This window comes from Athene noctua, chromosome 14 (genome assembly GCF_965140245.1).
Source record: "Athene noctua chromosome 14, bAthNoc1.hap1.1, whole genome shotgun sequence".
NCBI classification, from domain to species: Eukaryota; Metazoa; Chordata; class Aves; order Strigiformes; family Strigidae; genus Athene; species Athene noctua.
The window spans coordinates 18,281,129-18,297,059 of record NC_134050.1 but is presented as its reverse complement, the minus strand read 5'-3'; the positions used below and the strand labels follow the sequence as shown (position 1 = coordinate 18,297,059).

At 42.8% G+C, this 15,931-nt stretch overlaps 1 protein-coding gene across 17 annotated transcripts in view; it reads left to right on the top strand.

Moving 5' to 3' along the window:
• The window catches only part of BRSK2 (BR serine/threonine kinase 2), a 317,659-nt gene that overhangs the window by 231,490 nt on the left and 70,238 nt on the right, over positions 1-15,931 (top strand). For all 17 annotated transcript variants that reach the window (XM_074918029.1, XM_074918020.1, XM_074918027.1 and 14 more), the window contains exons 5-7: positions 1,486-1,602; positions 12,491-12,524; positions 13,428-13,496. In XM_074918029.1, coding sequence (XP_074774130.1) covers positions 1,486-1,602; positions 12,491-12,524; positions 13,428-13,496 — 220 coding nt within the window. The remainder of the gene's footprint in view (positions 1-1,485; positions 1,603-12,490; positions 12,525-13,427; positions 13,497-15,931) is intronic.

The following is a 15,931-nucleotide window of genomic DNA, read 5'->3' as shown; positions in this document are numbered from 1 at the left end:
TATCTGTTACACTCCCCAGGTGTCTTATTACAGTGTGCTCTGGTTTTGCATAGAATTGACCTGCATTATTTACAAGCTGTCTCTAACTGATCATTCCAGACTTCAGATCAGAGGAGATCATTTCCAAGACATTGTCATGCCTCTCATGTTTCCCTGAGAGGGTAGAGACTGTCCTTCTCTACAGTGTTATGGAGGTGGAATTACACTTGTGTGCATGAGGAGTGCTAGAGGAATGACTTAAAAAGTGAAGCGAAAATGGCATGAAGGTAGGGCTGCCTTCCATTATGGGTGTCACTGGACTAGACTGTCCTGACACTGGTTCTTTTGCTGAGTTCAGGTTCTGATCAGGGTAACTGGTCTTAGTGAATCATTGCTGCAAATGACTGTTGTTTGCCTGACCCTTGCACTTGTTGGCTGGCTGTTTCCCACAGGTTTGTGTTCTGACTGGCCACTGAAGCTGGCTGTTCTGCCTGCAGGGTTTGCTTCTGTTTGAACCTTTTATTAGCAAGAAATCAAAGACTCATTTTGCCTACTCATAAGTAAAAACAAGAAAAGAGCTGCTTCTTTAGTCTGCCTAAAGTGCTTCTCTCATCTCTGTGACTCTTCAAGAGTTGCAAATAAAAAGGAAAAAAAGCAAAGTCATCACATTTTTTGTGCAAAATTTTTGTCTTTGGATATAAAACAAGTAAATGTAATAGTTGTACTAAAGTACCTGAGTACTAAGAAGCAGGTATGGGTGCACAGTGGTGTTGGCTGTAGGTAATGGAGACTAATAAATTATGATACCTTTGATTTATAGCAGTTCATTCTGAAGATCATGTCTGCCTGCCTCTTCTGTTGTTGCCAAATAAAAAAGAATCAAGATTTGATGGAGAGGAGGGAATCCTCTCTCTTCCTTCCCACTGCTGGCACCCTGAGTTATAAGCAGTGCTGGGCTGTAGGGATTTCTCCATGAGAGCTAATTATCAAAAACTCTTTCAAAGCCATATGCCTATGTAAACAACTTCTAATAAGGTTTTTTTGCAGTAGTATGTACACCATGGATGCTTTTTTCTCTAGCTATCACTCAGTTTGTTTCCTGTTGTTGACAAGAATATATTGATGGTGTTGCCTTCTGTGTTAAGGAGCTGGTGTATGATGGAGTATATCAGCCTTATATCCAAGTTGAAATTCTCCTCATACTTATTTTCCTCAATCTCTCCCTCAGATTGTGTTGGTACCACTGAAAGCTGAAGATGTTCATTTCCCATCAGGGCACTGGCAGGCTCAAGCCTTGCATTCATCAGGAGCAGGCATCTGGGACATGGTTTAGAGTATTGCAAAGATTAGATATTGGATATGTCTGTTCTCCTGCCTGGGACAGGAAAAAAAAATGAAATCAATTAAAATATAATAGGTTGGATGCTATGTTGGATAAAGAACAAGTTTTGGAGTGGGAAATCTGTCATGGATAATTTAACTCACATTTTGATCCTCTCTTTACAGCCACAGGGACTTAAAACCAGAAAACCTACTGCTGGATGAAAAGAACAACATCCGGATAGCAGACTTTGGGATGGCCTCGCTGCAGGTTGGGGACAGCTTGTTAGAAACCAGTTGTGGGTGAGTGTCTCAGAATATACTGCAAAAGTCAGGGATGGATTCCAGATGTGAAAGTTGTCTGTAGTAAGGGTTTCAACAAAGACCTCCAGACTTACACTGTGCATTATTTCCCAGCAAGATAATAAATTTTTATAATGCACATAGTGTATAAGATAGCTAGAAGAAGGGGGTTTAAGTGCTTTGCAGTGAAAAGGAGGCCTCTGTAGGTGTCACATATGGATATAAAAATCAAGGCTTTCAGGTGCGAATTCTTTTGCATATGCTGGTGTGTGTTTGCTTTCATGGCCCTACAATATTTGGGAGCTGCAAGCGGTAGTGTTGCCTGTTGGAAGAAGAGGCTTTAAAAATGTTAGAGGGTGAAAAAACATGGATCTAGAAGTTCTGAAGTGGAATTTTCATGTCCTGGTTAGGCTGCCTGCTTGCAGCTTTCCTGTTCATGCTCCACACTGCTTTGTTTTGGCTCACGTGCAGGATTGACAGGGAGGCAGCAGGGTCCTTTGCAATTACAAGCAGGGCACAAGTGCAGATACAAAGGAGACTGCTTGCAGGAATATTGCAGGGACAATCTAAAAACATTTCCGTGGCAATTCAGTTGCCAGCAAGAGCTTTCTAGGAATTTCCAGGGGAGCCAGCAGTCAGCCCACAAGCGGAGCAAAGCCCAGGAGCCTGGCGGGGGACAGGACGTGCTCCCCGGGGCAGTGCCCTCTCATCGCCATCATCTCTAGGGGCATCCCCAGCTCGTGCCCCCCACCAGCCCGTGCCCCCCACGCCCCAGAGCTACAGCTTGGTGCCGTGTTACCTGTGTGGGGCTACCGCAGTGAGCTGTGGCGAGGGCAGCAGCTGCATCGAGCTGCTGCAGCCTGGCACCGCTACGCCAGCTTTTAGCTGTGTCTGAATTTGTTACAACAGCGAGCTCAGCATCTGGAGTTGCAGACAATACCAGCAGATTTCCACCTCCTCTCCTTCAAACCTACTCTTCCTGGCCTTTGGTAGTGTGAATCTGATGGCTCCAGCCCAGCCCCATCCTCAGCTGGTTGCAGTCCCTGTTTTATTCGTCTCTGCTCTGAGCCAAGGCAGTTCAGGGTAGACGTGGAGCCATCGTGGTTCCCTGTACAGCCCAGCCACTGCCTCTCAGTCCTGAGCTGTACTGCTCTGCTTTCCAAGTCATGAATAATGGATAGCAAAATTATTTGAAGTTCATGATGTGATTGAATGCTGGTTGATGAGTACACTGAGACCCATCCGTTCCTTCGGGTCCGTGTCAAGGTTTGACCTCTTAACTGCACAGACGAAAAGCAAGGAGCTATGAGTCTGCACATCTGTTGCTCACAGCTGCTTTCAAACCTCCCCTCTAGATTAGGAAATGAAGTCCTCCCTGCAGTTACCACAAAGCTTCTATACTCTTTAGATAAAATTTTCCCCCTTCCTTCCATGAAAAAAACAAGAAGAAGTACAAAAACCAACCCAGTCTCACAGTGCCCTGTAGGATTTTTCAAACTCCCTGGGATCTTCTCAGTAGGGTTCCTGTTCTTGTTAGCACTGGGCTCTGTCATCCAGGTCTAAAGTCTCAAAGGGAGACTTCCTTTCCATAAGCTGTGCTGGAATTCTCTGTGCTTCAGGCAGAGCCAGCCCCCACATCGCGGCCTTAAAATGCACTAATAAAGAAATCAATGGAACGGAAGAGATGTGCCTGTAATAAACAGAACACAGCAGCCACGCTATGATCTCCTGCTTTGCAGATGCATTTTAAGCGTGGTGCCAATCACTAGGCCTCCGTGTGAGCTATTACACCACTTCATTAATTCTCCTGGCATGGAGCCCAGCGTGGCTGATATTGGTGTCTTGTGATCTTTCTGGTTTGGGGGGTGAAGGGAGGAAGGAAGGAAGGAAGGAATATATAACAATATGCCACTCTGTTCACAAAGAAAGGCAATGCAGTTATGACTCCTTTTCCCTTGGAGCACACACAGTAACCAACCTCAGAGCTTTTCAAGGCAACAGTTTTACCTACCCTTGTAGTTGGTACTTTCAGCCAGCATGAAAAGGAACAAAACAGAGTGAATCATGGCTGAGATACTGAGCTTTAATGAGATGCTCCTCCGTGCACCCAGAAGTTAATTTCCAGAATGGATTTATCTGTGCTGTGAACACTGATAATGAGATGAAACTGTAACATTTCCATCGACAGTCACGCAAGGAGTCTCCAGGTATTTCTGTCAGTCAGAGTGGGAGGATCAGATGGGGTTGAGCTGTGTGATGCAGCTAACTTTGTCAGTACAGCAGAGCGGTTAGAGTGCAGTCAGAAATTCTTTGCTGTCACAAAGGAACTGCTAAGTTTAGTCCAAAGTTTGGGTAGGCTTTAGGACACCACAGAGCCTTGACTGCCCTCGTGAAGATAATCACGTGGCCTGAAGTGTGCTGTATCACACACCTCAGGTACAGTGCTTTCTGGGAGCTGCTCCTTAGATCTGCACGGTTTCCCGTAGCACTGATTGCTCCCTGGAGAAAACAAGGAAAGTTCAGTCCAGCTGTGTTTGTGTAGGAGAGGGAGGTAAGGATGGACTTGCTGTTTCATTGACATAATTTGTACCTGACAGCCTGCACTTTGGGCCTTGATTGTAACGAATCCCCATTACTGGAAATGTGTATTGCACAAATCCTGCATATACACAGCACTGAGGAATAAGCCATAGTTTTAAACGTGTCTTTAGACCCTTGAGAGGAAGAGGAGCTGTATGTAGGGTCTGCAAGAATAATTCTGCTTACTGCAGAAATTGCACAGCGAGGCAGTCTCAGGGAGAGACGGTCCTTGAAATGCCAAAGTAACACGCTGAGTCTCTGCATTCCTCCAGGAGCAGGGGAGGTCTGTGAGCAAACAGCACACAAGGAAGGAAGCAGAAGATACGGTAGTATACTGCTTCTGTTATTTTAGACTTCTTCGGCTCTTCCTCCTCTTTACCCACCCAGGCAGTAGCATGCAGAGACAGTCTCCTGTCTCTTTTCACAGTGATTCTTCCCAGCATGCTGCCTCACAGTGTTTCAGAATGGTAGATATTGCCCAATCCATCCTGAATTGTCACTAGGCAAAAAGAGTGAGTGCCTCATGGTTAAACCTCAGGACTGAGACCCAGGTGATCTGAGCTTGATTTCTGTCTCTGCTGAAGGCATTCGGGGTGGTCTTAGACAAGATGCATTACCTTTCTCTACTTCAGTTCTCCATCTTAGCAAGTCACTGCAGTGCCCAAGTTGCTCTGAACATAAATTGCAGTAATTTCTGTGGGAGTCTTAGAAAAGTATGAAGGGTCGGGGCATTCCCTGGGCCTTGTTTCCTTTTCTTGAACTAAAAGGGCTTATGGCTAAAATGAAGGATTGAAAGAGGATACTGCGGAGTTACAATTATCCGGAGGTCGTAAAAATCCTTCCTAATTCCCCATTGCTCCTTACAGAAACCTGGCAACGTACATTTTTGCCATCTCTTCACTTCTCTTTTTCACTTGTCACAGCTTCAAAACACTGAGTCCTACTGGATGGAGATTGCTGCAAGCTGCCAGGTGACTGAAAACCCAGAGCAGTGCTAGTCTCTGTGCTGCCTGCCTCCAGATCGCTCTGTCCCAACCAAGAGCTAGGACAGAGCTGGCACGTAAATATATCTCGCTCCATCACCAGAGCTGATCTCTACAGAGGCAGCCGGTGCGGAGACTGACTCCACTGCTGACAGCCCCACAGTTAACTGACTGTATGCAACAGTTCCCCCATATTGGTGTCTCCATAGGGAACCCCTGGCCTGATCCAGAAAGCTGTGTGCGTGTGGAAAGAGCAATGCTGATTATGATTTTATTGAGAGAGGGAAGAAAGCCTTGCTCCTGTTGGTAGCATAATGAAGGAAACCAGCAACTTCCAGCCCCAGCGCGGTCAATTCCTCTGCTCTCAGCTCTCCCTAGGAATTTCTGGCAGCACTTTGCACATCTACAGATTGCCTGGACCTGTCAAAAAAAAAAAAAAAAAAAAGCACATATTCTCATTAGGACTGATTGTTGGCTCTTTTTGAGGTCAGGGTATTTATAACAACCAATGCACTGTGTGTTTAGTAGAAAGGGAAATGCTAGCAGATACCATCTAGCTCCTGATTCCCTTACATCTGTATTTGGTGTATCAGCACACCTGTGATGAGCTGATAATACAGAAGAGCAATGTTCAGTTGCCACACACCTCAGTGCCCAAGCACCATTTTGGATTTTAATGACAAGACGTGATGCTTCACATATACTTTCCCCTTTATAAAAAAAGTGTGCATGTTGCCTAAAACATATCCAAGTGTCCTACATCCAGTTATTGTCAGGGTTGCAAATTTAGGCTGTTAAAACTGGAAATGCCAGAATCAGTACTTTTTACCCTCTCTCATCAAGAGCTTCCATTCCCAGCAGTTCCCATCTCCTTCCCTGATTTGCACTATAGTCTTGCTGACTTCTCCCAGTCATTTCTGCTCCATATTTGGCCCCAAATCCTAGATCCTTTTCTTTTTTCCTCTAGGTTGCAGCTCTAGTTACCCCTACCTAGTTGTCCCAGTCAGTTGCTGTCAGTCCTAGGTCTGTTTCCCATTGGTTTTGCACTCACTTTGTTTTAAATTTTGGTACCTTGTGATAACCCCAACCACAGCAGCTCATAGTATCAGTTTCAGGTAGAAAAATTGTTCTGTGAAGTGTTACCAGTGCAGGTAGAATTTTGATCCTGATGCTCTAGAGTTTTTGCTAGTAACTGCAAGCTGCAGTTTTTTAGTGTCAGTTTGAGTAAATTTTTCTAGAGAATGCAAACAAATATTGAACTTTTCCCTTTGCAGCTGAAGATATTAGAAATTTTCCTTTTTTAGGGGAAAAAAACATCTAATTTAGATTAGACTTAGATAGTGGAAATGGTTTGGCCCATACACAACATGCATGCACACACAAACATGAAGCCAGTCTGAGGCAGACAAAAAGCAAGGAAACTTGTCGTTAAGTTGTTAAATTGATGGTAAATCATAAGCAACTTAAAATAAGGATTATGAAGGGAAATACCAGACAACGATATTAATAATCATTGATACCAGCCTTGCCTATAATACATCCCAAGGGTATGTAAAAGAGCTTTAAGTCTGCAAAATCAAGCGCTGAGTATTTAAGCTGTTCTTCAGATTACCAGTGTAGTAGTAATTTAGCCCATCCACATTAGGATATGACCATTAATTATGAGCTTGTACAGGTTTTTTCCTGACAAATCTTTGCCTCATTTGGTGTTTGGCTGATGCAGATTTTTGAACAAACAGCTATGTAATGTTTGGGTTTTCCTTATCATTCATTTTATGGATCCATTCATAATTTCTGCTCGCTGCATTCAAGCCTTGCTGTGAATGCTAGGTAGGATTTTTATCATAGTATCTTAGATTTACAAATATTAATTATACTGGGTTTGTGTTATGTTTGCCACATTGATCTGGTTATCTCCATTTATAAGAGGACACGTGATTCTGCAAAATGAAACTCAAAATTGGCAGCCAGCTTTGAGTGTGCAGTTGGATACTCTGGGACCTAATACCTCAGAACGCTGTGTTTGATAACAGTCCTTTGCCTTGAGAGCAGAGTGCCTACCGACTGCAGCTGCAGCTCCACGTGCCTATAAATACTGTAAATCAAACTTTGGATGTGTCGCACTGTGATTTTGAAAACTGGGGAACCTGCAACTCATCATTACCTGTGAATGTCTCATTTTAAGGTACCTGTTAATTTCTTTCACAGAAGGATTCTGTGGCCCGGACAGAGAGTGATTCTCCAGTATGTCAGTCAGCTGCCTCTATCACAAGCTTGTCCTTCACGACACTAAACTTCCCTCACATTGTTACAGACTTCCCAACTTCAGCCTCAAGTAAAACAGAGGTGGTGGGGAAAGCTCCACATCCACGGCCCAATCCTGACACAGAGTACAGTATCATCTCTTCAGGCTTTATTTTAGCAATTCTTAATTTTGGAATACTTAACTTTGCAATCTTTATGCCCTTTTAATACGGGGTCTGTTTAATTTTTTTTAATTATGATCTCTTAAAAGGTTCCAAATCTTAATAATTTGAATTGATATATTAATTAATGAAGTGATTTGCAGATTCCTCAAAAATGTAATTGCGCTGGAGGAGTAAACAGCTGTAAGATGGCTGAAGGCTAGATGCTGAGTTTTCTCATATAAAGCTAAATGCCTGAGTTGAAGCTTTAATGGCAAAATAGCACTCAGCCTTAGCTACAGCTACTGCCTTAATTACAGCCTTACCTACAGCTACTGCCTTCACTGCAGCCTTAACTACCCACTGCTACTGGAACCATTTCTTCAGTCTCTCCCTCTCTTACTTTTCTATGTGATCTGTGGCTGTTGCGTTCTCCGCTCAGGATGCTTTAATGTTTGTCCTTCTCCTGAAGAGTTCCCTTTATCTGTTTTGCTACTGCTCTGGCATTTCCCTTCATCTCAGCCCTTTGCTACCCAGCATGGGGGGACAGCACAGGCAGCCTTTTGCGCTAGTGGGTAGCCTCTGTCTCTGAAAGCCAGCTTGGAGATGGTGGTTAACAGGGGGGAAAGAAGGGACTTGAGCATCCAAGTGACAGCAAAAGCAGCTACACATGGGAGGACTTCAGTGCACTTGTACAACCTCTTGTATCAAGGTAACTTGATGCATAAGAAATACAGAGGGAAGGAGATTTCTTATTCCTCCCTCTCTGCAGAAACTCTGCCTCCAGCTGTAAGGCCTAAAGAATGGCCCTCAAAGAAGCTTTTCTTCTTCCCCAAGTAGTACCATCTCAAGGCACAGGACTGAAGGACCCAGGCATGGACACTCATCTCTGATGGACCTGGGAACCAATCAGGCAGTGTAACACATGATTTGTCACACTGTGGAGTAGGATCACGCAGCTTTCCCTGTGCTTCTTGGCCAACCAACTGCTTCTCTGGAAAAGCAGTTGCTGTGTATTCCCAGATAAACCACGCATGGGCAGTGGATTTGTGTGTGCACGGTGCAGGTCTCTCTTACCTGCGTAATGAGACCTGTAGGTCAGAGGCACATCACACCTGCACTGAAGATATGGCCTGGTTGTCTCAGATCTGCTGTAGCTGCACTGTATCACGATGTGCACAGATCAAGAACTACTTTTCTGGTTTCTCAGATGACATTCAGGATAGATACATCAAGGATATATACATTTCTTTCTGAATGCCTGACTTACCTGTCAAAGGCTGTCCTGGATTTCACCGTTGCACTCAGGCTTATTTCCTCTGGTTGAAATCCCACATAATGCTTTGCTGAGGTCCCCCAAGATCCTTAAGATTACTGTGTCCTAGCGCCATAGCTGTGAATGACCGTTCAGAGAGCCCTTCCTGTCCCAGGCAGACTAGCGTGGGAAAATCCACATCACCCTTGAAATAAACACTGCCAACATCGGTGCTTTTCTTGCAGCAGTACCTGCAGGCAGCAACTGCTTCTTGATCTTGCTGGGCGATATAGTTTTTTGTTATCAAGGACAGATTGTGGCTTTTGCTGCACAGAGATGTAGCAGAACGAAGAGGAGATGGCCTAGGGGAAGAGGCAGGGAGTGTTGCTCTTGACACACGTATATTGAATAATTAGTGATAAGAGCCAAAGAAATATTCATGACTCTGTAGAAAGATAAATAGATTTTTGATTAAATTTGCGTTTTCTCTTTAAAGCAGTTGAAGTTGCTCTGTGATTGGCAGCATGGAAATGAGTTTGCTATGGATTCTGGCTGGCCGGAGGATCCCTTTTAGAGCTGTTAGCCAAGATAATGCTGCAGATATCTAGCTAGTGTGTTGCTGGCAGGAATTCAGAATGGCTGTGCCAGAAACCTGTGCTCTCTGGGCAGTTGCAGTGCAGCTGTTGAATGATTGAATCAATCCAACTTGTTCAAAGGATTTATTATAGCATTTTCTCCACCCATTCTCCTAGATTTTAGCAGAATTTCAGTGGTGCCTTGTAAGACACCTAGCAGATTCCGCTGCACTCCAGCTGACCTCAGGAAGGTAAATGCTTTAAGTGCATTTGCTAGAGGGACACATAAATAGGTAGGTACCTATCCTGGATTCTTCACAACACTTACATTCTTCTTTCCAAGGATGGTAGCACAGGAAGCTGTCAAGGTAGTTGCATTGCTCCGCATCCACGATTAAGAGTTCTGAAATCTTTGTTGAAATCATTGTATACAAATAAAAACTCAGAAACACTTGGCAAATTGAGCTACTGACTCTTCCAGTGCATGTCAGATGGCACAGCCACACAAAAAGTATTGTGCTGAAGGATGATGCTGAACTGTACAGGATACCATGTAGGATTTGAGAGGCCTGGCTTAACTTTCTGGCTCAGCCACAGACACCACCTGTAGCAGCCATTTAATGTACTGTGCGTGTCTTTGTGACTCACCTTCTGTAGGAAAGGCAATGGTAGCATCGTACCTGGCAGAAGCTAAAATGCATGCAAGACTGAGAAACTCAGACATGCGAAGTGACAAGAGTTCCACAGTTACCTAGATTGTGTCTTCACTCCTTTGTTACACCCTCATATGTTTTCCAGTATACCTAATGTGACTCAGTTACACAGAACATGTTAGAAGTGTTTTTTCTATTCTGGGGTGACTAAACTGAGTGAATGTCCATGGTCTGATGTAATTCCTATACTCTTTTTGCTACCGTGTTTTTTTCCAAATTATAGTTGCATTACTACCTTCCCTGCAGCTCCCACACTGCCCCTCTTTCCCTGCTCCGTCTAAGCAGTCTAGCGCTGGTGACAGTTGGCTGGGCTTGTCCAGCCCTGTGTTGCAGTCCCAGTTCTGGTGCTTCTCCTTAATTCTGGTTTGTGCGTACCTTAAGGATGGCCTGTACACTGTACACTGTTTTTATGATATGAAGAAAAGACACCGCCACTAGTCAAGCATTTTCACAACAATAATTTGACTTGTCTTCCAAAAGCTTGTAAGGTCATTAGACCAGTGATGTGACTGTTTAGTGGTTAAGGCTTTGTGGTATTAAAAAGGGCATGTGTCGAGTAGCAGTTGGATTGCTATAAACAAATTCACAAGAAACAATATATGTTAGAATGTCTCACTCTGGCCTCACTTTCTCTCCAGTGGTGGCGAGCAATATGCTGCAAGACCTCCAAACCTGTCCCCACTTAGTCAAGAAGCAATGATTTTATTAACACTGCTGACAGCTTTAGCTTTATTTCATTTTTGTCATTATGCTCTGTTACTAGAGAAGCTTTTGCCCTAAAAGATTAAAGGCTCGTACAAATCCCAGTGAATTCAGTCGTACAAACTTTGGTGAGTTATGAAAGCTGTGGTGGCATTGCTCTTGTTTTAGTCAGAAGAGTAGACTCACAGTGAGGTTCTGGTCACCTTTTTCAAACTGTGATCAGCTGCAGCTTTTAAAAACGTTAAGTAACCTTGTCCACGTCCATATGGCTACAGCGACAGAGCTGCCAAGATTGCCCAGGTAGTCTGTCCTACCCGCTAGGCACAATTCCATTCTTTCTGATCTCCCAGGTGCCAACTCTGGCCAGCTCTCTGAGGGAAGGCTCTGGCTTCCATTATCTGTTTTGACACTCAAATCGAGTCAAATTTTTAAAATCCAGTCTAAATTAAGACACTTGGGATCACCACTGAGCAGGTAGACCTGGTTAGAATACCTGTGATAACGTCTTAAATGAGGGGCAGGGGATTGTACAAAACTCGTGAGTTCCACCTTTCCTAGAATTTGTGAGAGATCAACTGCATTTTTCTCTCCTTGCTTAAGCTCTGCTGTCAAGGTAGCTGCAGTCCCCAGTGTACCCTCAGTTTATTATCATGGTCTGCCAAAAGCTGTGATACCAAATCAGGGCATTCCATGCCCACGGGATGATATTTTGCCATAAGATAAGTGCAGTGTGTATGGAAATTCAATTAGTGGGCTGTCTCACTGGGCATTAGTGTAGCATCCTAGCACAAAGCTAACCTCACTGTGCTTCTGTTTTGCTCATTACTTTGTGAGACAGGTATTGCCCAGACATGATTGCGTTTGTCACAAGAAACAAATGCACAAATGAAGACAGGCTCAGGGACTGCTGGGAGGTGTCAGTATAAACAATAGCATGATTTGCACACAGGTCTCAGACAGTTTGCATCCCTTTTACTTGTCAAGTTACTTTAATGAAGGCTATAAAATAAATAGCCGAGGCTGTAATCTTTAGGAATTAAAATGATTACCTGGCAAGTAGAAGTAATTAACTATTCTCAGCCAGGAATCAAACCAGAGATATATGGGTAGAAGGATGTGAAAAGAATATATTAACTCACTAGACGGTAGTACTACTGTCCATCCTTTTCAGTTTTTTTAAAGAAAAAAAAAATTGCATGCTGAAATCATGTATCGGCAGCTTTTACGACCGCTGGAGTAATTGAGAGCAATCTTAGCAGAAGAGATGCAAGGTATGGTTTAGGGATGCATGTGTTTGGTCTGTAAATATTGTTCTGTCTTTTTTCTCATAAAAGGCTATCCAGCGTGGGCCTTCCTTCTGATTAGATATAAGGCCAAGTTAAAGGGTGGGATTAGAGGGCTGGAATTCTATATAGTCACAGAATATGCCTGGTCTTCTCTTCCTTTCCTTACTTTTAAGAAGTAGGGCCATGAATTTTGAGTTATGCTAGGTCTTGACCATTTTCTGAGTTTCTTAGAAATGTGTTCTCACTGAGGTAAGGAAAAAGTGCTGGTTTTGCACACCTGTGTTTTCTATAAGTGAGCGAATCATGAATCTGCTAAACAAAATGGAAATGCATGTAACCCATAAATACCAGGCTGTTACGTGCTCATTTGACTGTATTTTGTGTTTCAGATCACCACATTATGCTTGCCCTGAAGTCATCCGGGTAAGTTGGTTCACATTAGTGTGTATAAATATAATTTTTATGTGTATAAATATAATTTTTTTAAAGTGTCACGCATTGCAAGTATGCAGATAGACCCTCTGTACGGGAAATCTGTCCAAGGCAGACAGCAGTGGAAAGAACCCGAGGAATGTAACTATGGTTTTGTTTGTTTGCCTCAGCCCTGAATCAGGCCACATCGATCAGATGAGGGAAATGATTGTGTGTAATTCTCACAGCACCCTTCGTGCCACGTGATCAGACAGAAATACAGCAGCCTTGTTTAACTTGATTTTTCCACTCAGGGGATGCAGCCCCCTACACTTTCCTGTCTCCGATGTGGCTGTCATTTCAGCAGAACTGGGGTTGGCTGTCAGTGCTGTTGGTTTCCATTAAACGATGCAAACTATCCTTTCCCTCTGGTCTCCCTTTGCCCTCTGAAAATAAGTGGCCAAGATTTCCCTCTTTAAGGCACATCTTTAATGTAAAGCCAATCAGGAAGTGTGCAGAAGAGACTGTCTGGACAATACTATGGGTTTGCAAGTAATGTGGCTGGTGTCAAGCTCCCGGAAGAACCGGGGAAGAGAAGAACACCTTCTTGACATCCTTTAGTGCACTTCTGACACTGTTTAAGTGCCAGATCATTTGTGAGTTGTCGACCATTCCTGCCCTGCTCCCCACTTCTGAGCTTGTTCTCACAGATCCCAGATAAGACTGTAAGCTGATGTTCATAAAAATTCAATTAATGAGCTGTGTCATGGCCTCCTCGTTGGGAAGGCCGCCTTGGGAAGCACGTGGTTGAATTGAAATGTGGGGTTTCCCATTCTTCCCTCTCTTGTTCTTCAAGGATAATTAATTCATTTACCAGTGAGCAGTCTTTTGAACCTCTGTGTCATTGCTGCGCAGGGAGAAAAATATGATGGAAGGAAAGCAGACGTCTGGAGCTGCGGAGTCATTTTATTTGCGTTGCTAGTGGTGAGTCATCTTCCTTGCGCTATCCTTTAAAAAGAAAAGAAAAAAAATCCAGAAATGCTGCTGTGTTTAATGGCGATTCTATTGACATCATGTACAGATGGGTTTTTTTAGTTCCCCTATTTTTGTATCTCTCGGTTGCATCCTTTCCTCTTACTTCTACATCAGTCCCAAAGGAAAAGCGTGAGGAATATTTCACTGCTTCTTTGAAATGCTGCTGCCCTGCACAAGGAGAGCATAGACAAGCATCAAAAACTTGTACCCATAAATCCTCTTTGCTGTGTAGTGACATTGCAGCACGTTTTTTGACTGGAAAGGATGTGCAGGTTACAACTCCAGGATACAGAGAGTGTCAAATAAGTTGTCCTTCACAGGATCAAAACATGCCTGGGTTTGGGAAGTGTTTGGTTTTTCTGGTGTATGTATATATGTGTTTCAGAAGGTATATGCATACATTAACTGCAGTGTTTTATCAAGAGAAGATTTGAGTGCAACAATTTTGTTTCATGCAAGTATTGAGCTACATTTTAATTTGGTACACTTGGGAATATAAAACTGAGCCAGTAGTACAAAGTTTAAATTAGTTTCCATCTGGCTCAGTAATGCTTTCTTTAGTATTCAAAATGTGGTACCTTGTAACTTACCCTTCTTTCGATCAAAGTTTCAGTTCTCTGTGGAATTTATTCTGATTTGCAGTGGCAATGTAATACTCCTGAACATACAACAATTGGATGTCCAGCTGAAGGCAGACAGGCTTGGCACTTCTTATCAATTTCTATAGTATAATGTAGGAAAATACAGGTTTTGTTCATAGAAGCATATACCATGTGCAGCTTGAATACTGTATATGAGAACAGATTTTATGTGCGTGTTGAACTTTTTATATCTATAATAGTTCAGATGATCATCTACAATTGTAAAAATAATGAGCCTGAAGTCACATTTTTAAGTCCTTGTACATCTACTAGTAAACCTAATTACTTCACTTAAAGGATTTATTTTGACAAAAACATTTGTACAATGTACAGAGTTAGATTTGGCACTTTTTTTTTTGTTTAAAATACTTGAAAATTTTAAAGGGTTTTTGTTTCCAAAAATATGCTGATAATTTTTTTAATGGCCTGAATCAAAATACCTTGACATAATCTCAGTATGATGCTTTAATTCACCTTAACCAATATTACTCTTTTTTCCTTTTTAGACACTACAATTCACTGACATTTTTGAAGTTTCAGATTATTTATCCTGATGTTGCAAGGGAAAAATTTTAACTATCTTACTAGATAGCACCTGGTCATCTGTTGCTCCTGAGCATCTATTTTCATGGCTGATAAAATAGAACTGTATAATGAGTTCTTAATATAACTTCTTGAATTTTTAAGAATAGAAGAGAGAATGTGTCAAGATGGTTAGGATTTGTAGGAGTGGGCTTTTGATTTTGGGGGTGATTCTCTGTCAAGATTTGGTGTCTCTCTGTTGCAGTATCTTCATCTGTTCTTGCATATGTACATGAGCCTGTGAAATGATTGAAATAAGTCTATTATTGATGGAGAGTGCAAAGCTCTCCAGTTGATTATGTCAGGGCAAACCCTACAAAAAGTCTCAAGCTGTAATAGCAGCTGGTAGTAATAAAAGAGCTGTAGTTGTTACCTTCAGGAAATGCCACAAAGCAGCCTTGCTGACTTCATCGTGGCTTAAATTGTGTTACCCAAAGTACTGAACTATCAGAATTGATTTTCCTTTAAGTCTGGAATGGTTAGGGAAAAAGCAGGTAACTCGGGAGATTGGTTACAGAAGACAGGGAGGCTCTTTCTTCACGGCCACTTGAATGAACAGACAACAGCAAATAGTGCCCAGTAGTGGTTGCCATCAGGTGGGCTTTCTGAGGCTTCTGTAAATGGAGCTGTTGGTCTCCGTAAACCATAGGCACAGGATTGCTTCTACAGATGCACTACTCGCTGTAGTAAGAGCAGTGCCAGAATTGACAACTTAAAGCTTCATTATCACAGCAGCTGACAGCTTGCAGCTTCCCACAAACCATCCTGGAAATCAAGGAAGCTCAGCACCTACTAGAATTAGGCAGTGAAAGAAGGAAGTGAGAATATCTAGGAAGGTGCAGACTTCCTATAAAAGGGTATCAACTTCAGTTGGTGGAGTTATCCTAAAGATTTCAACTTCTTTTTTTCCTTTTTGTCCTTGCAGCAAGCATAGGTCTTTTGCTGCTTTTTGTGGCAAGCTGATGATCTATGTGAAATGTAATTTCAGCTAAAAAAACCTTAAGCCGTTTAAGTAAGTGAGTTACAATAGAGAAACAATAGGAACTGATGGCCTGACCACAGCATGGGAATTGAATGGAGTCTATTAAACAGGTCGAATGTCTGCTGCTTCCAAAGGCTGATGTTGGCTAAGGCTTCCTTCAGCTGAGTCATTTCACTGCT